The sequence below is a fragment of the Epinephelus lanceolatus genome, chromosome 9 (genome assembly GCF_041903045.1).
Source record: "Epinephelus lanceolatus isolate andai-2023 chromosome 9, ASM4190304v1, whole genome shotgun sequence".
NCBI lineage: Eukaryota > Metazoa > Chordata > Actinopteri > Perciformes > Serranidae > Epinephelus > Epinephelus lanceolatus.
In genome coordinates, this window is record NC_135742.1 from 10,351,543 (window position 1) to 10,372,025 (window position 20,483).

The 20,483-nt window shown below is 39.5% G+C and overlaps 1 protein-coding gene across 3 annotated transcripts in view; it reads left to right on the top strand.

The window, feature by feature from the left end:
* ksr2 (kinase suppressor of ras 2) overlaps positions 1 to 20,483 on the top strand; it is a 202,467-nt gene that overhangs the window by 168,692 nt on the left and 13,292 nt on the right. For 2 of the 3 annotated variants that reach the window (XM_033620165.2, XM_033620168.2), the window contains 3 exons: positions 2,450 to 2,584; positions 11,291 to 11,420; positions 13,573 to 13,795. In XM_033620165.2, coding sequence (XP_033476056.1) covers positions 2,450 to 2,584; positions 11,291 to 11,420; positions 13,573 to 13,719 — 412 coding nt within the window. In that variant the 3' untranslated portion in view covers positions 13,720 to 13,795. Of the gene's footprint in view, positions 1 to 2,449; positions 2,585 to 11,290; positions 11,421 to 13,572; positions 13,796 to 20,483 lie in introns of those variants that run through there. The other variant, XM_033620167.2, reaches the window with a different exon arrangement.

Here is a 20,483-nt window from a genome sequence, read left to right on the forward strand (position 1 = left end):
AACGGCTCGTTTCTCCCCTGACATGTCACATACCTGTGTGCCGCCACAGCTCGGCTGTTCAGGTACTACTAGGCAGTCGTGACACCAACAAAAGGAAGTTATTGGACCTGGAGCCGGGCTTCTCGGTCGCCGGTAACCTGTTATCTTGCGCCACAGAACACTATGGCCGCCGTATTTCTGTGACCCCCGTTCAACCCACAACCGGCAGGATTCGCCTTTCGTTTCTGCTGCTGGTTGAAATCTGTACTCGCACAGCGTGCTCCGGAATGATTTCTTTTGCTTGCACAAAACTACTTTTAGTCGCAAATGCGAGTAAAATGCTCGCACCATAGAGCTCTGTGGAAAACAAATCACTGTAGCATATATAAACAAATCTAGCCTACAAGTAAAAAGAAAGAAATAATAACTTTCTGCAGCAGCATATTGAGTGCCAGGTGGCCAGCGCGCACCATTATTGGACGGTGCATGGACACTCACCCTCTAACAATTGGATTTGAACTTATCCCACAGTAGTGGTATGGTGAAGTACGGTACTCCAACATTATGGTATCATATGTACCGTCGTGTTTTATTACCGTGGTCTACCGTTGGTACCAGTATACCCTTCAGCACTACTGTAGAGATGTCTGCTTTGTCTCGAATATAATGGAACTAGAGGGCACTCTACTTCTCACCTTGTGGTGCTCAAAGCAAAAAGAAAGAAAAATTTGATAAACTCAACATCAATGTCTCCTTCCAGAAATCATGACCCGGTTACCCAAGATAATCCACAGACCTTGTTGTAATCAGTTTCACGTAGGAACAATTTTCTTCCTACCAAACTACACCCACCGACTAAATCACCTTGCAGAAGGAAAGGTGCATCTACTCATGGACAAGAGACTCATGCTCGTGACAGCATGAGATGTTAACATCAACAGCGTCCTCCTTGACACCATTTAGCTCGCTAAATGGGTCATGATTTCTGGAAAGAGACATTGCTGTTGAGTTTTTCAAATGTATTTGTTGATGCTTTGAGCACCACAAGCTGAGTGCCATCTACTTCCATCATATTGGAGAGAAGGCAGATATCTCTAAAGCCGATATCTCCCAACTCTATGCAACTCACACCAAAACAATTTTCATGTATAAATAGCACTACAGGTAAGAGGAGCGATATGTATGTTTAAATGAGGGATGAAATGTGCCTGTTTTTTGAATATATTTACCACATATAATGAGTTGAATCAGTCCTAGATGTTACACTGTGAATGATACATTTGAAGTGAGGCTATTGAATTATACAGTTATTCCTCAGGTGAAGGAGTGTGAGGGTGGGATGGTGGGAGAGCTAAAATTATGCACAATTTTACGGTCCACTTATATTTGAATAGTCTTTATGGACTAATCTACATATCCTACACTACATTTTCATGTGTTTACTGTCACTATATTGTTCATTGTCCCTCGTTTTAAAGGAATAGATCAGCATTCTGAGTAATAGTCTTATTTGATTTATTGCAGAGATTTATGCGATAAGATCAACAACACTGTCTTACCTGTGTATTAACTACAGAGCTAAAGCCAGAAGTGTGTTACCTTAGCTAGCACAAAGACCCGAAACAGAAGGAAGCAGCCAGCCTGGCCAAAGGTTAATGATCCACATACCAGCATCTCAAAAGCTCACTAATTACCACACTGTATTTTGTTTATTAAATCCCAGTTGTTTACCTGGTAACTTCTCTATGGCAGCAAGACACTGGGAGGTCAGTGCAAGAATCAAGTCAAGGGTTTGATATACAGGGAAAGAGACACGAGCTTGTCAGAACACCTGCTTTTGAATTTACTGTATAGGTTTATTTTTTCTGTTTATTTAGGTTCCTGAAATAATAAGGTAGTAATGCACTTGTCAACATGTGCGTTTGTTCAGAGATAACACTTTTAGATCATTAATGTCTAATAAACATGATGCAATTTATTTCTGCTGTGGCCATTCATGCACGGAGGCACACTTTGGTGAACCAGGCTAAATATTCTCTGTATGAATTCAAATGTATTAATAGTATATTTATGCGTGTAGGCTGGCACATTCATGTATCCTCGTGCATGTGTACAGTACCCTTCAATCCCAGCCCCACAAAATAGGGCTTCCCTAAAAGCCATGGTGTTCAAACACTGCAAAAGTCCCAGTAGAACCAAATCATAATTTTTACGTTTCTATTTGTGTGCAGATAAACAAGTGAGTTTGATGTTGTTACAGAAAATGGTTAGAAATTGCAAGAGGCTGCAAACGTAAAGCGCGCACACTTTTTCGAAACAGTTATTGAGAAGCAGCATCGTCACCTTGTCTTATTATGACGATCTGCAATGACAATGCAGCACTATTAACATCACTAATGACTTGGCAGCGTGATGCAGCAGATCAGTAAGCCCTGACAAGTCTCCATCTCCACGTTTCCTCGCTCTGCAGCCGGAGAGAAGACAAACTGAGGATCCCCAACGGCTGGCTGTGTCACCTGGCCCCAGAAATAATCCAGCAGCTCTCTCCGGACACAGAGGAGGACAAGCTTCCCTTCTCCAAACAGTCAGATGTCTTTGCTTTTGGGTGAGTATCGTCCTAACTGCCCTCCTGTTTATTTGTCCAGACAGCACCAGTCCCACTGTTGACAGAACGGGTTTACAAAGCCCATAATACGTGTGTGATTTCAATACATTCGTACTTTTACAGAGCAGTGTCCCTAAAACTCCACATCACATGACAAAGAGGCAACTCTCATTAACAGGTTTCAGATCTCATTATAGATACAGTGTTTCACTGCTTACCGTACAAAGACGAAGACAAAGTATTAATCTGTGATTTCCTAAATGACAATTTTGCTTCTGTTATTACAGACTTTAGATATCCAACTTCTAACCATTTAATGAGAGCAGGATTAAAAAATTTAAAACTTAATTGCTTAAAAAATGATCTGATTTTGACATCGACCCCACTTGGTCCCATATACCTGATTATGGGGAAGATATTCTAGGCAGATATTCTCAGGCACAGTGAAGACCCCTGACTTGGCACATATCCTCTGTGAATGGACCTTTGGTTATGATGGCGCTGGAAAAGGAAATGCACAAATAAGCAGTGACAGCTGGAGGGTAGCGAGATACCGCAGGAGCTGATTGGAGTAGTTAGAGAGCACACTAATTCTTGATTGGTTCCCCCGTGTGGGTGGGAGAGAAGGTTTGGAAGGTTTTGTGACGGAAAACCAAGAGAGAGTTACCTTCTTGAATTTTAAATTGATTAGATAATTGCAGGAAGTGGGGAAAATGTGTGAATGTTGAGGAGCCAAGAGACGTCAACTAATTGATTAAGCAGGAGGAGTGAATCTAAGAGTGGAGGAGGAAGATTTACGCATGAAGCTGTTTCTGATGTGCCAAACTTCATCTCATGGAAGCTCTTGCATTTGGGTCTCCAAACATCTGGTGTTTGGTGGAGTGTTTACCAGGTGACTGTCTCAGCTGCAGGAGGTGGCAGGAATAATTCAACATTCATCAACAGAGGAACATAACAATGGCCAACATCTCCCGAGTCACAAACATTCAAACACAAAACTACATAAATTTAGCAAAAATAGTAAAGATCTGTTGAGCAAGTGACTGCAAAGAAAGTGTTTTTTCTGCTGATGGATGGGTAGTCTAATTTTTTTGGGTCGATGTGTTGGGTGTTAATGATTCAACATTTCTGTCATGATCCTGGGTTTTTGTTTATATCCTGTTACCCTATGTGTTTTGGAGTTTTCTGTTTGTGTGTCTTGTTTCATGATATTCATTCATGTTTAATCTGCTTCCTGTTTTATTTTGTAGATTCTCTCCTCATGTGTCGTGTCTGGTTTTACTTCCTGTCTTTGTGTGTTTTCCCGCCTGTTTTCTGTCACACTTGTCTCTTTAGTCCTTCCCTGTTCCCAGAGTCTTCCTTTCACACCTGTTGTGTATTAGTCTTGTTTGCTCCACCCTTGTTGTTCCCAATCCCATTTTCCCTTCTTTTGCCCATATCCTCCTATTCTATCTGTGTCTTGTTCTTGTGATTAGTTTTCTGTGTATATATATATGTATACCTGTGTTTCCCTTTGTTCCTTGTCAGTTCATCCACCATTCATCCCTGTGCTCATCCCCATGTTCTTGCTCTGTTTCAAACTCTGGTGTTCTGTTTGGATTTGTTTTTTCCTGAGTTCATCATATTATCCCATTTGGTTTTCAGTTTAGTTTTTGTTCTGCTTTTATTTGGACTTTTAGTTACGTGCTTGCTCCGGATTTTTTTTAGAGTAGTGTGGACACAGAAATCCATTTTTTTCCAGTCAGCCAAGGCCACCTTCATACATGGCCCTCAACTGAATACATACCTGATCAATGTCCATGAGGATGGTTATATCAGAATATGTCATGTGTGTTTTCCCCATATAGCCATGGTTTTTACACATCGTAATTCAGGCACAAATCGCTCACCATATAGTCTCTAGGTGGACCATTAAAACGACTACCAGACACTTTCTGATGGGGAAAGCCTGCGCACATTTCAAGTCCTGCCATGACAGTAGCTATGTTTCTATCCAAAAGTGATTCGAATCATTGGGAAATGTGCATTAAAAGAAATACGAATCCTGTGTGTTTCCATTAAATGTACGGACTTTGGTGAAAACTACGAACTCACGCAAGTTTTCCGCAGGACGGAAAACAAAACAAGTCTCGCATTCTTCTTCTTCTACGTTTTCTGGCGGTTGGCAACCAGCTTGTAAAAGCATTACCGCCTTCCCGACCCAGAGTGTGGATATCACCATGGAGAGAGGTGCGCTACGTCAGACTTAATTCGAACATAACTGTTTCCATCCCCCGTTTTGAATCAACCAAAACCCGGCTAAAGCAAGCGTATTTTAGTTTGTGCGAATCAGGGGATTTTAATTCGAATTTTGGCGTTTCCATCATAATTTTCCGATGCGATACTTCTAGATGTGTATCTAAACAGGCTGATGGAAACATGGCTACTGTTGTCGTGAGACGCCATCAGAGATATTCAATTGTAGCCCTGGACATCCTAAAGTTTTTAAGGAACTGTTTTTCCGTAAAACCCTCCACATCACAGCCCCACCACTCCTGACTCCTCTCCCACACCTCTCTCTTCACAGAACTATCAGCAACAGCTGCTAATAGAACTGCAGCTATGGCTTTTGTGTTCCTTCATCTTCTCACCGTCATCCTTAACATACGATAAATTGACATCTGACCTTTGCTAGATGAATGGCTAGTTGCACCGCTATGTCCCTTTTATTTTCCAAATGCCTGTCTCGCAAATGTGACGTGTTTTGTTGTTGTTCCCCCATGCATGTCTGTGACATTATTGGTTGCATGTAAGGCATTTCGGGGCAGATATCTATTCACACTGATGTCAGATATGTGTCACTTTTTTTTTTTTTTTTTTTTTTAATTTATTTTTTCATTTTATTATTATTATTATTATTATTATTATTATTATTTATTTATTTGTTTTTTCTTTAATTGTCTTATTTTTTTTCTTGTGGGGGTGGGGGGTGGGATATTTGTTTTTATATACACTCTTTTCTGCTATCGAATATTTCCTTTCCATATATGGCTAAATAATGCGTATATATACTCATATAGTCGACTCCTGATTTTTTTGGAGAAAGAGATATATATATATACTTTCTTTTCTTTTTATATATATATATATATATATATATATATATATATATATATATGTATATATCTTTCTTGTCCACCTCGTCTGTGTCTCAAGAAAATATTGTCAAAACAAATTGAGAAATTTTTTGTTTGAAATATGACAAAACTATCAATAAAAAGAGTTGGGAAGAAGGAAAAAAAAAGATATGTGTCACTTCAAACATGAACCTGAACATGAACTAGAAGGTAAGATCAGATTGAGCTGTAAGCCCTGTAAATGCTGTGCATTTAGCCACAATCTTACAGCAGCTCCCACCTTCACTTTATTCTGCATCATAAAAAAAGAAGAATAGTGTCGGTGACAGCTTGTGGTTTAAAAATAAAGAATAGCTGGAATATTTGGGAAAAGGGCGCATCGTTTTGGTATGTGTGACCAAATTGTCGAAAGTGATAATTCCGTTTCCACTGTCGTGCACTTCGGTGGCTGTAATGTGGAAATGTTTCCATTAACAGTTTACAGTCAGGTCCATAATTATTTGGACAATGATACAGTTGTCGTCATTTTGGCTCTGTACACCACCACAATGGGTTTTAAATGAAACAATGAATACCTGCTTAAAGTGCAGACTCTCAGCTTTCATTTAAGGCTTTTTTCAAAAATGTAGTATGAACCGTGTAGGAATTACAACCATTTCTTCACACAGTCCCCTGACTTTAAGGGCTCATAAGTATTTGGACAAACTAACATAATCATCAATTAAACAGTCAGTTTACATACTTGGTTGCAAATCCTTTACAGTCAATGACTGCCTGAAGTGTTGGACACATAGGCATCATCAGATGCTGGGTTTCTTCCCTGGTGATGCTCTGCCAGCCCTTTACTGCAGCCGTCTGCACTTCCTGCTTGTGTTGTGGGTGTTTTGCCCTCAGTTTTGGCTTCAGCAAGAGAAACGCATGCTCAGTTGGATTCAGGTCAGATGATATGACTTGGCCGTTGCAGAACATTCCACTTCTTTGCCTTAAAAATGTCTTTGGTTGCTTTTGCAGTATGCTTCAGGTCAATGTCCAACTGCACTGTGAAGCATCATCCAATGAGTTTTGAAGCATTTAATTGAATCTGAGCAGATAATGGTGCCCTAAACACTTCAGCTTTCATCCTGCTGCTCTTGTAAGCAAGACAAGACTTCACTAGAATAAATACAGAGGGTTTATCACAAGATACAAACCGTTGGTTAGCCTTAAAAATGGAAGGCCAGATTAGAGTTTGTCAAAAACCATCTAAAAAGCCTGTACAGTTGTGGAACAGCATACTATGGACAGATAAAACAAAGATCAACTACCAGAATGATGGGAAGACAAGAGAAGGAAGAAGGGAAGGAACTGCTCATGATCCAAAGCACACCACCTCATCAGTGAAGCATGGTGGAGGTACTGTTATGTCATGGCCATGTATGGCTGCCAGTGGAACTGGTTCTCTTGTATTTATTGATGATGTGACTGCTGACAAGAGCAGCAGGATGAAAGCTGAAGTGTTTGGGGCTACATTATCTGCTCAGATTCAACCAAATGCTTCAAAACTCATTGGACGATGCTTCACAGTGCAGTTGGACAATGACCTGAAGCATACTGCAAAAGCAACCAAAGACATTTTTAAGGCAAAGAAGTGGAATGTTCTGCAATGGTCAAGTCATATCATCTGACCTGAATCCAACTGAGCATGCATTTCTCTTGCTGAAGCCAAAACTGAGGGCAAAACACCCAAAACACAAGCAGGAAGTGCAGACAGCTGCAGTAAAGGGCTGGCAGAGCATCACCAGGGAAGAAACCCAGCATCTGATGATGCCTATGTGTCCAACACTTGAGGCAGTCATTGACTGTAAAGGATTTGCAACCAAGTATTAAAACTGACTGTTTAATTGATGATTATGTTAGTTTGTCCAAATACTTATGAGCCCTTAAAGTTGGGGGACTGTGTGAAGAAATGGTTGTCATTCCTACACGGTTCATACTACATTTTTGAAAAAAGCCTTAAATGAAAGCTGAGAGTCTGCACTTTAAGCAGGTATTCATTGTTTCATTTAAAATCCATTGTGGTGGTGTACAGTCCCAAAATGACGACAACTGTATCATTGTCCAAATAATTATGGACCTGACTGTATATTACCAGTGCAATGTTAGTCATCAATAGCAAAATGAACTGTATCAATCAATAGTGTTTTAATACACTATTATTATTACTACTATTATTCACACTGGGTAGAGCCTTACTCTTTTTTTTAATTATAAAAAAGAACAATAATCAACTCCCTCCCCATTACTGTGACTTTCATACAGTCTCAAAGAGCGGACGTATTACTGCAGTTTCACCAGGTGGTTGGTAACCTTTATTTTGTTTCAGTCTTACGTCAGTAATGTCTCATTTTTCAGCAAAATTATACCTTTGATTCTATGTGGACTTTGCAGTAACTCCATCTTGATTGGCTTTCAACTGCACTGACGTCCTTTCTGCTTTGAAGTAGAACCAGACGTGAAGGCTCTGATATTCCCACCAGCTTTGTTTAGAGTACAGGTACATACTGTACATCTCTTGGGAAACTCAATTTCTGGCCAGTGGCCACAGGACAGGCTGTAATGTGTCTTTAATGTCATACGGATCATCGTTGATTCTAATGGCCTTTACATTTTCATGATTGAAGTTTTATTTCTTTGGTTTTGAAGCTCATTCACAGCAGCCTGGAGGAGAGATACATACTGTACATATATGAGCCAGATCATTACAGGAATAGTGTGACATTTTGGGAAATACGGGAAATATTCTCTGGATATTAGAATCAGATGAGAAGATAGATACCGTTCTCAATTCTGTGCACTAAATATGAAGCTACAGCTAGCAGCAGGTTAGCTTAGGCTAGGAAAAGGACTTGAAACTTAGGGAAACAGCTGGTCTACCAGCTCCTATAAAGATGCACACAATATATCAAGTGTAAGAGCATCAAGTTGCAGTCTCATTGAGGGTTCTGTGCTGGACCATTTTTTCACCAAGAGCAATAAGTCTTCAAGTCCTGTTGTCACTGTCACTGTGGGCAAACAAGATTTATTGTAGAGATACAATGGATACTGGATACAAACCCAGGGTTCATCAACTCAAAGTAACACTGTTTCTAAATATAATCCAGGCAGTGATAACATTCTCACTAGAACTGCCCTTGGCCAAGAATGTTCCTGGTCAACCAGTAGTCTTCATTTAGTCAACTTGTTGCCTGCATGTTTATGATATAAATGTAATTATTAAATGATATATTTTGGTGGTTTGAGTTGAAGGTGTGAGAAAGAATAGTATCAGTAACATTGTTAACACTGTGCTACATTACAGAGAAATACAAAACCGTACTAATGAACCTTCATTAATATAGGCCTATATTTTATCTACAAGTGCACGTCACACACTGAGCGAGCCGCCTGTTAATGACGCTGTGGGCTAATGGGCATGTAGCTACTTCCATGTTTCAGATGATACGTCATGTTTGTAGTCGACCAATGAAGATGAGTTTACATATCACCTTGGGTTCGTCCTTCACCTTCTCAAAATGATCCCACACTTTAGATTAGGGGCTGTACACATGCCGTGTCTTTAACTGCCTGGAAAACGGAGGTCAGGTGCCAGGTGCTACTCTTGTGCCTTTTTTTTTTTGTGCCAGGTTACAAGAGTTTATAAGTGTGTAGGCCTATCGTCCGTGGGACAGATGTAAGGCTCTGGGTAGCCCTGCACTAACATGATCAATGTTTCTGTATTAATCAGACTGAATATTTACTGAAGAAGGGAAAGATATCTGTCGGCCGTGATTGGTTTGTAACCTGACTCCTGTCTGACTGCTGAGTGTGGCCACTTCCTGTGTCTTTAAATTAAATTCCCACATGGTCCAGTCATATAGGTTTTGATTTATTTTTACAAGGCGAAGCTCCTGATAGAGTTTCATGTTTTTTCTGCGACTAAGCCAACAGTGAAATCTTGCCACATAATGACCTATCTGGTAAACTATTACTACTAAGCTAAGATAAACAGCTGCTGATTATAGCTTTATATTTAACATACAGACATCAGAGTGGTGTAAACCTTCTCATCAAACTCTCGGCAAGACACTGAATAAGTCACAGTGGATAAAATGTCAAACTATTCTTTTCATTGTTGCTGGGTTGAGCTTCACCTTAAAAGACTGTTCTTTGTCTTCTTTGGTTGGATAGTTAGGGGGAAAGTATAGTGCATTAAGACTAGAGTCTGGATTTTAAAGGCTTCTGTTTGATACATTAGAGGGCTGTACAGACAGTGTTAGAAAGTGCAAACATCCATGTTGGATTTTTCTCAGTGCAACATGAGGCTTGCATGATGAGCCACCCCATGTGTAGGTTACTCTACAGGTGCACCTAATCAATCAAATAGGGCTTGATTGAACACACATGAAACCAATTGCCAGCAGGTCAAGTAAATAACACTGACACTGTGTCAGACACATACTGATATCCAGACTCTGAATCTCTTGTTTGTTCTCTGGAATAAACTCCTCTTTAACACACACAGGGAAATGCATTGCATAAAAAGATGTATTTTACAGTAGTTATTAATATTAGATAGTAGAGATAAGAGTGCATAGTACAGTGTATTAATGGGACCAGCTTGGCTCAACAAAACCTCTTATTCTTGCATTTAGGTGGTCACAAATTTCTTATATTTTTTTGCAGAACTGCAAAATGCACCTGCTTATCTTAATTGTTTTGTCAAAATAATGTGATATGTGACCAATTTTGGCCCAAATCACCTCTTTGCCTCCCGTAGTTATTCCACACAGATTGCTTTTCTTAGTGTCACTCTGGTTTCTCAAATCAAGGTGTCCTCCCTCTCCTCCTCTAAAGTCCAATTTAAAATTTGTCCCTAAGTTGATTAAAAATCCCCATGGCTCCCGTTCTTCCTCTGCTGCCATTACTGATTCATTTGTGGGGGTGGACCCTGCTTTGTTGACTCTTGCATTTTCAGATGGTCCCCCATATGGAGGTTTTGTCGCTGTATCATTCTAAATGGAAGAAGAGTACAGCGCTGGCGCACAGTGTCCAGCTGCTCTGTTAGCTCTTGTATTACCTAGAGGTGACCCTCATGCCTGTTTTGCATATTCATCGACAATCAGCTGTCACTTTTTTTCTCCATACTCCTGGCAAAGAGCTATTTTTAAGCTCCTCAGACTTGACATGTAGGAGCAGAATGAAAACAATTTGCACAGGGAGGGTGGCATTCTGATTTTGCCTGAGCAGTAATTAAAAATGTGCTGTTTTTTAACTTCTTGATTGAAATTGTTCTTCAACACTACAAGACAAATTTCATCCTCAAAATGCAAATTTTTGCATAGATCATGGTCCAACTGTGCAGAGGCAACATCTGCAGCTGTACATGAATCTGAAAGCTGATCAAGAAACATTCAGTCTGATGGTTTATTGTTGCTGCGACTGAAATCTTGCCTGGTGGTGTTAGCACCGTGCAGGATGTGAACCGTAGGTGTGTTTTGAAGCTGTGGTATTATTCTCTCTTAACCAGACAGTTTAAAGCACTGACCACGACTCTGTTCCTCTTTCCTCACAGCACCATCTGGTATGAGTTACACGCACGTGAGTGGCCTTACAAGAGTCAGCCAGCAGAGGTGATCATATGGCAGATTGGCAGCGGGATGAAGCCCAACCTCGCCCAGACTGGCATGGGGAAGGAGATATCAGTAAGGGCTTTTTTCTTTTTTGGTTTGTAATTTTATTTTTTCAAATTTAAGTAAATTGCTGCATATTTTCATGTTTAAGCACCCACTGAATCCCAGACATATAATGAAAACTTTCACTTTGCATGATAGAGACAGTGAACAATCTGGGGCTGGATCCACAGAAGTGCTCTCAAAGTGACAATATCCAGGGGCAATAAAGTTTTTAGAAGAATGCATGTGAGGAATTAAAAATTCTCAGGAGGACAATTAACAAAGTGTTAACCACCTTTACGTTATTTTGCATAAATGCATTTAATTAATCCTGGTTGTTATAGGATGTGAAGATAGGTTAAGCTAAAACAGAAGTTTTGCACAAAGCTGTGCAGTTTATTAAATTTGGGAGATGGTAACAAAACAAAAACTGAAAATGTGTGTTTAAATTAACAAAGGCTATAAGATCAGAGTTGGTCCTTTAGACCAGGGGTTTTCAGTGTGACTCTTTGGGCACCCAGTAGGGAAAATTGTGACAACTGCACCTGTCCAGCGGAGCTACTGGCCTTTCCTGTCTTTGCAATGCATATTGCAACACGGTATGAGTCCTTGGTTGCCTTCACCTTGCTAAATACCTTCACCTCTCTCCTTGGAACACCTCCCTCTGAATAGATCCGGAGGTTTATATGCTAATTCAGCATGCTTAGTCTCTGAGTGGCCCCAGAGTTTTGCAGGTCACACATTTATTTTTAGCTACAAGTCTTTACAAATCACACTCTAAGGCCTCTGATGTAAAGGAAGTATAAACCAGCAAAGGATACTTTCAACCCAATCGCCAGAAATAATGTTGGCATTGCAAGTTTCTACAAACCATGGATACATTACATTTTTTAAATTATTATGTAGCAGATACATTGAAATGATATGTTTCATCACTGATATGGTTAACGCAAGAAATTCATTTGGATATGGTGAGGAAGAGATCATGTTTTAGCTTACATTACCCAGTTTGGTGGGTACAATCCTGTCAGGAAAAGCAGTGATGTCTTGATATATACAACTGCTTTTCAGGCCTTTATCTCAGCAAGAACAGCAGTGATGTCTCAGTAAAAAACATCTGCTCTTTTTGTCAAAAAACCCCACTGAAAACACAGTTACAGGTTGCTACAAAACACCCACATTTGGTGATTTGGTGCTTACAAAAAGTTGGAAAAACAGTCATGACTCCCCAAAAAACATCCACTTTTCTTGTTTGTTGGTCTAATTTTGGTCACTAATTGTGTTACAAAGTTGCATAACTGCCTAGAGTTGGTTTGTGTTCTCACGGCAGCATTTACAAGCGGACCAGATCAAACGTCTTGTGCGAGAAAGATGCTCTTGATTGGTCAGAATTTCCATGTGGGAAAAATCCAGGAAGTAAAGCAAACGTTGAAGAGTACACTTGCAAGATAAATGTGACACTTTCTAATGTCACAATGGAGGGACAACTACGCAGGTTGATTTTAGCGCTGCTCATCATGGACTATATTGCTGTCATTGTTCATTTTAGTCAAACCATACAGTTTGAAAACGAGGCGCGGCTCCAACTAGAAAACAATGTTTTGATGCATTGGATGTGCTGAATGTGCATATTAATCCTCCAGGACTGTAACATGCTCATGTTTAACCCAAACAATGTGTCATGTGACTGCAGTTGGTTCAGATCCAGGTCGGAACACATTCTCACCACAAATGAACTGCACCAGAGTTTGTTTTTAACCGGACTGAGACCACCTCTTCAAGAGGGTCTCGGACCGGTTGTTTTGGTGTGCACCTGAGTGTGATTGCTGTGTTCACACCTGCCCAAACGAATCGCATTAAGGAGGCAAATGAACTTGAGTTTGATTGAACCAAACCAAACAGGGCAGGTGTGAAAGCACCCTTAGTGAGTGGGCCAAATTAGCGGGCTGAAGTATGATAACTAACTTCCAGGTGTTTTCAGAACACCTGCATGCATGGGTCCATTTCAACTCATGCAGTATCCTTCCCTCATATCCTTGCACAACCAGTTTGAAAATCTCTGTTTTAGGCTGAGATAAATGTAGTATATTTTGGCTCAGCAAATATATTTATTTGGACGACATTTATTCATTCAGCAATTGTGCAAAATCTAAAAGCCCCTTTTCCATGTATCTTTTTCCAGGACATTCTGCTTCTGTGCTGGGCGTACAAGCAGGAAGAGCGGCCCAGCTTCTCCAAGCTGGTAGATTTACTGGAAAAGTTGCCAAAACGGAACCGTCGCCTTTCCCACCCAGGGCACTTCTGGAAGTCAGCTGAGTATGTCAAATGAGTTAGGGACACAAAACAGCAAACAATCAGCAACTATTAAAAAAAAAAAAAGGGAAAAAAAAAAACAAAAAAACAAACAGCCGCCATAACTCTACATAAATAACCCACCTCCTTAAAGAATGCACTGAATCCAAAAGCCAGCCCAGTGATGAAAACTGCCCGTGCTGTGTGTATTTTCATGGAATGTTGGCATGTGTGTGTACAGATAAGTTGACTGTCCAGCTTCTCAAAGCAGTCGGGACTCATATTTTCTTTGGTTTGATTTAAACCATACTGGATATTTTTTCCTTTTATCTTTTTTGTCTTTTACTATTGACTTGATCCCTTCATGATATTTGATTTATTTCCTGGATGTATCTTGCTTGTAATTTTCAACTGATCACATCATCCTGGACTTTAAAAAAAAACAAAAAAAAAACACGTTTGAGAACAAATGTAGATTTTTTTCCATGTCTTCTTTTCTGTTTTGAATGAATGTAACTGTTGTACATCACACATTGTATATTTCCATAGCATTGTCTTGCCATTCCTTATGTCTGTCAACTGTGTAGACCATTTTGTCAGTGTTACCTCATGGTCGCTCATGTGTGGGTGTCTTTACAAGTTACATGTGTGTCTCAGAAGCTTTATTTGACTTTAAAGAAAATGTCCTCTTATTTACACCGTACCATTTGAATGTGAAGAAGCCAGCATCCCTGTTTGTGTGGGGATGTGTTGGCACAGTTCTTTGATGGGGAGACTGTTCTCTGATCAGCCTGTGCTTTGATTATTGCCTGTGAACATAAAGTGAGAAGTCTGAACAATAACAGCCTTTTGGGGAAACAAAGCCGCTGGTCAGACCAGGACTCCCTCACTTGACGCTGTTCTGTGAAATCGCTGACACTTGAAATGTATCTCGCCAACTGTTGGAGAACTAATTACCCTTCAGAAATGCTGTCACTGAGCCCCCCCATCCCCCATTTCCCAGAAATAAATGTATATTATTTTACTTTAAATAGCAAATGATAGATACAGAATATAATAGATACAAATCTAAAGCTTGCTACTGTATAGTCAGTGCAGTTACTTTAAGTTATTTTATTCAATCGATACATGAACTGACACGTTAGCTTTCTGAGTAGTGTATGAAACTGTTTTATAAAATAGTTTGGAAACCTAAATGGATCAAGGACCTGTTGCTAACGGGTCCGGGTCTGAGGGGATGACTTGGATCCGCACAGGAAAAAGATGTTTTTGTAATGAAGTGACTGTTAGATGCGTAAAGGGAGAGCACATGACCTTTAAAAAGGCAACACAAAACTCTGAGAAGTCAAAGTAAACTTTAAGTTGTTTTGTTTTTTTTATTTGTTAAAATTTGTTCCGAGTTGCTTAAAAGCAGTGTTGCAGTCATTTTGCTGTACTAGTATGCTTAGCATTTTTGAGAACCAGCATACTTGTGCACCTACCAACAACACATTGCAAGTAAAAGTTTTTTAATTATAGTACACTAGAAAGTAGAAATGAAAAGATTTACTTTACCAAATCTCTTCCAATCACTGAAATTAATACTCAAGAAATCATCTGTATTAAGGTGTGTTCAGACTGAATCCACAGTGACTTTTAGAGGCAGCTTGATCGCATTCAAAGCCGACAGACCGACAGAAGGGGATGCAAACAGATGCTAGATTAACTCAAGGCGGAGCTAATTAAATTGAGACTATGAGGCTACAAGAGATATTTATGAGCTTATGCTAAAGGCAAAACTACTTATACCACCATGTTTAGTATTCAGCTAAAATGAAAAGCTATTGTAGGAGTAGCACAAGAGGAGACGAGTCATATAGATAGCCACCATAATCTACGGTCATACCAGATCAAGTAAGACTGTAACAATGGTGCCTTTTATTTCTTATGAATTCAACTTTTAATTTGCAAGAGGAAAATTCTGTTATCTCTCCTCTCAAAGGTTATATCATCTCAATTTAAAGCAAAGATGCGACCACCTAAATCAGTACAGTTTACAAGAGGAAAATGCCAGGGTATGGACAATATCGGTCTGAGCTGATTTACTTAGGTCACCTTTTAGGGAAATTACATAGACTTACATTCTGGAGACTCACTCTAACCCAATCCCTAACCACTGTCCTAACCACAGAGACAATTCGCCAATTTTCAACCAACTCTGTGTCACTGTTTGCAGTCCCCTTCTCCATTATGAAGAAATAACGTTCTTTGCTAGCCTGAGGCTAATGGCAGCACTCACTCATTCTGAGAGAAAATATCAAAAAGGCTGGGGTTTGATGACATACAGTTGTCTATGGCAGCAGGTCCCTCTGTGTCCTTATTGGTCAAAGTGACGGCTGTGACTGACGAAAAGAAAATCAAACATGCTAGACTTTCTGTCGAGACGTCGTGAGGCATCCCAGATGTGGCGTCTGTTGTCGTCTACTATGACACACTGCACAACATGAGAGGATGGATTATTGTGTACGACACTAATTGTCGTTCATGATCCGAGCCACAACTGTATGACGCCACGTCGAGCTATAATCGGGCTGATATCACGGAGTGTGAACCCGGCACAAGAGAACTCGGAGTCCATTTTCATAGGCCAGTGTAACAAACCATGCTTAACTTAACCTTAGCCTAACCCTATGGATACTTTCAACCAGCACTGTGTCACTGTATTGTAGGTAGTGAAACATGTCATGAGGCCGATTTTGTCTGGCTCACTGGCAGGGAGCTCTAGGAGCTGGACGCACAGTGAGCATCTTAACACAGTTCATCTGCACACACTGCAGTCAGTGACACAGAGCTGGTTGAAAATCAGCAAAGTATCCCTTTGAGCACTGACCCAAAAAATCGCCTCTTTCTGAATTGGGGACATGGCTTTTGTCCCCAGTTGTACAAGCCATCCTCTGTACTTCAACACTTTTAGGACCCTCACTGACATAATGTGTTCCCTTGCCCCTTTCCCGAACCTTAACCATCACAGCTAAATGCCTAACCCCAGCTCTTACCCTCACCTATTGTTAACCTAATTCTAATCTGAATCTTTAAACCAATTTTGAACCCTCAAACAGGCTTTTAATGCTCTGTCCAAAGGTGAGAACTGGCCAAAATGTTCTCACTCTTAAGGTCTAAAACTCAAATTGGTTCGCACAAATGTTCAAGTACACACACTCACTTTTATGCACATTTCTAGCTAGCTATAGCTGTATGTGAAAAAAGTGAGGTTGAAAGGAGCTTTGTGTTGAGTCTGAACACACCTTAAGAACAAAAAACTGAAAGTTGTTAAGAATGACAATGTCATGGGGTTGTGTTGCCCCGTGAAGCGCTGCGAACCGAAAATGAATGTTTGTCATTGGCTGCTGTGATAATTGGCTTAAGCATAAGAGCCTTTGGTTTTTAACTTTTATTTATTAATTTGATATAACAAAACAGCCTTTATCTTGTTTCGATATAAACTAGGCTACTCTTGACTACAACACTGCTGAAAAAGTGACTGTGGAGAACAAATTAATCTTTAACTTGCCTACTTGTTTTTGTAAATCTTGAAGGATTTTATTTACACAAACAAAGAGTGAATTATTGAGTTCTTGGATTATAAAGTTAAAGTAACACGTAAGTAACCTAAATCTGGCTGAACTTTCCCTTTAACATATCAGAAAAGACATATCAGGATGCTGAAGACCACCCCAGGCCATTTTTCTACTTCATACTGTAAATCATAATATATTTTAAATGTGTGTTTTAGAGATTTAGCGAATCGGAGTCATATCATCATGAATTGGAAGCTGTGGCGTCATTCGAGCTGTATACTGCTTTTGATTCTCTCTAGCCACGTGGAATAGATAGAGACAATCCAATCATGTTAAATAGCCATTTTCCACCTCATTATATACACATCTGCCAGTGTTGGAAAATGCATACAAACAATCTGCTGCTGTTTTTTGGAGTCTGTCTGTCTATTTTGGAATTGCTGGGATTCAAATATTGTAAGTGGATCATTTATATTTGTACTGTTTACAACTTTCAAGTGCATGAGATGGACTATCAAAGATTGATTCTTGTTATGAAAAAAATAATCCTTCTACACTATATATAAAAAGTTATGTGAGCATTTTTCTGATGAACTGTTGTCCATTGAGCAGTTTGATCTCAATACCTAATGAAGTTTTACGTCAGGCTTTGCAGAACTTTTCAACAGCTTTGTTTGAGAGAATGATTGTTTCAGAATATTTATAGATTATATAAATGATTAGACTAGCATTTAAATAAATAACTAAAAAAAAAGAGTTGCGACCTGTGCACATGCTAGAGTTGACAACAACCTGACAGGAGAACAATCAAAGATCTAACATTAGTGCCAAGTGTACATAACAGATTGTAGACTATGTTTTATCGTCACTTGCCGTAATATCAATATTCCTTGTGAATTTTTTTACTTCTTTCTTTTGAATGTACAAATTGTGTTGTGTTTTTTTGTTGTTTCTGTTTTCTGTTCATTTGAATTTCTTTTCCTCCATTTTCCTTCTAACTGCATAAGCATTGATGCTGTGTTGTTTCTTTTCCTTGATTCCGTCCTTGTATTGTAGATGATAGCTCCAAAAAGCTTGTATTTAATGATGCCTTATGGTCCATGGCTTAGTGATGAGTAGATTTTGATCACAAGCTCTTTTATTTGCACTCATCCTTTACAAAGTGTATGACAATAAAAAGATGTTTTCATTTTGGACGTTTTCTGTTTCCTTTATGTCATCTTTTATCTTAGTCAACCCTTCTCCATATTTTACTTTGGTTGAAATTTTTACCACGTCTTTAAAGAGCAGATGTAGCGTTGAGTCAGCGCTTACTACCTAATTACTCGTCCCAAGCATGATGTGATGTGTGGTCCGAACTTTAAAAGTGGAACTTCTGAAGCTGTGTGTACTCAGTGTCTAAATACTTAAAGTGATCCTCCATACAAAATATATTTTACTATGAAACACCCTTCACCTGTAGGCTTGAAAGGTGGCTATTAAAAGACGAGAACAGTGGCTGTAGTCAGAGTAAATTCATATCAGTTACAATGTTTCCCATAACATGTAAATAGCATTTTAAAAAATCCATATAAATTTGTTAAATGGATAGTTTAACATTTTTGGAAATGGGGTTATTCGCTTTTTTATATCAGGAAGATATCGCTTTGATGCCTGTCTAATATGAGAACCATATTAATGCACTCTTGTCATCACCGAGAGGTGGCCAGGCAACCAACACAGACTTTGAATCACTTTTGCACTTTTTATATTGAACAACACAAAACAATTTTATCTAACAAAAATGATTCAGTGTGCTAATTACCTGTGTACAGGGCCAGGCTAGCTGTTTCCCGTGTCTTTATGCTAAGCTAAGCTAACTGGTTGCTTGCAATAGACTTATAGTTTTCAGACAGATAAGAAGTTGATATCAAAACTCTTATCTAACTCTTGACAAGAAAGCAAATAAGCATATCCCCCAAAATGTCAAACCATTCTTGCAACTTCTCTCCTGTCAATCTATAGACTGAGAATACAGAGTGTGCCAGTAAACCCGGAACTCCGTTAGCACTTTTAGCACTTCCGGTTCTCTCGTCTAAAAGTCAATACATTTTTTGAATGGGACTTTGGTAAAATGCCTCAAACAAGGTCTGTGGTTAACAAAAGCTTAAGCGAGTTTCAGGTTTTGTTCTACGACATAAAACACGTCAGTAAATACCCTACTTGTGAATTTTGAAGCTTTTACATGTCGTAAAAAAGGCGGTTGCTAACAAGTTGCTCAATAAGACTACAAACCCTGTCGGGGACATTAAACGTCATCACCCCTGAACAGGCGAGAGCGCTGGCAGTCCGCCATTACAGCTTCTTATTTAGCTTAAACAGTCCGATTTCCCCATTATACAATGTTTTTAAAATAAAGCGGCCGAAATCAGTTGAAAGCTTAGTGGCGGTGACATAAAGAGTCATACGACCATGGAGTAGTCACGTAGTCCGTTAAAGCCTAACGTTAGCTTTTTACTTCTGGCAATCACATTTAAGCTTCAAATGTGGTATGAAAGGTGTTCATATGTGAAGATTATCTTGCTGAACAAAACCTGTAAGTATCATAAACTTGTGTTAGCCACAGAGCTTATTTTCTGACATAATCCAAAACGCAATGCAAAAATCACATTCACTTTCTCTTCCAGGAACCAGCGCGATGCTAAACTTCCAGGTTTTGATGTCAGCCCTGGCACACTCTATTCCTATCAATCTTAAAGGGACAGTTCACCCAAAAATCCAAAATACATATTTTCTCTCTTACCTGTAGTGCTGCTTATCAATCTAGATTGTTTCGGTGTGAGTTGCCGAGTGTTGGAGGTTTCGGCTGTAGAGATGTCTGCCTTCTTTCCAGTGTAGTGGAACTAGATGGCACTTGTCTTGTGGTTCTCAAAGCACTAAAATAATATATCAAAAAAATATCTTTCTACACCTGCATACTATATCGCCATATCTACTCATGGATGAGAGGCTCATATTTGTGACAGTGCAAGATGTAAACATTGATGGTTAGCTAGCTCAGTAATGTTAGCTGTGCTAGTAGTATATGCACGCTTCCTTCTGTGCATTGATATGTTTGATGGGTGTAGTTTGGTAGAAATAATAGTTCCTTCATGAAGCAGCTCACAACAAAGTCTGTGGATTATCTTAAGTAACCAGAGGCCTGTACTACGAAGCGAGTTCAACTTACCCAGGATATCTTTTCGTCATCTGGTTTGACTAACCC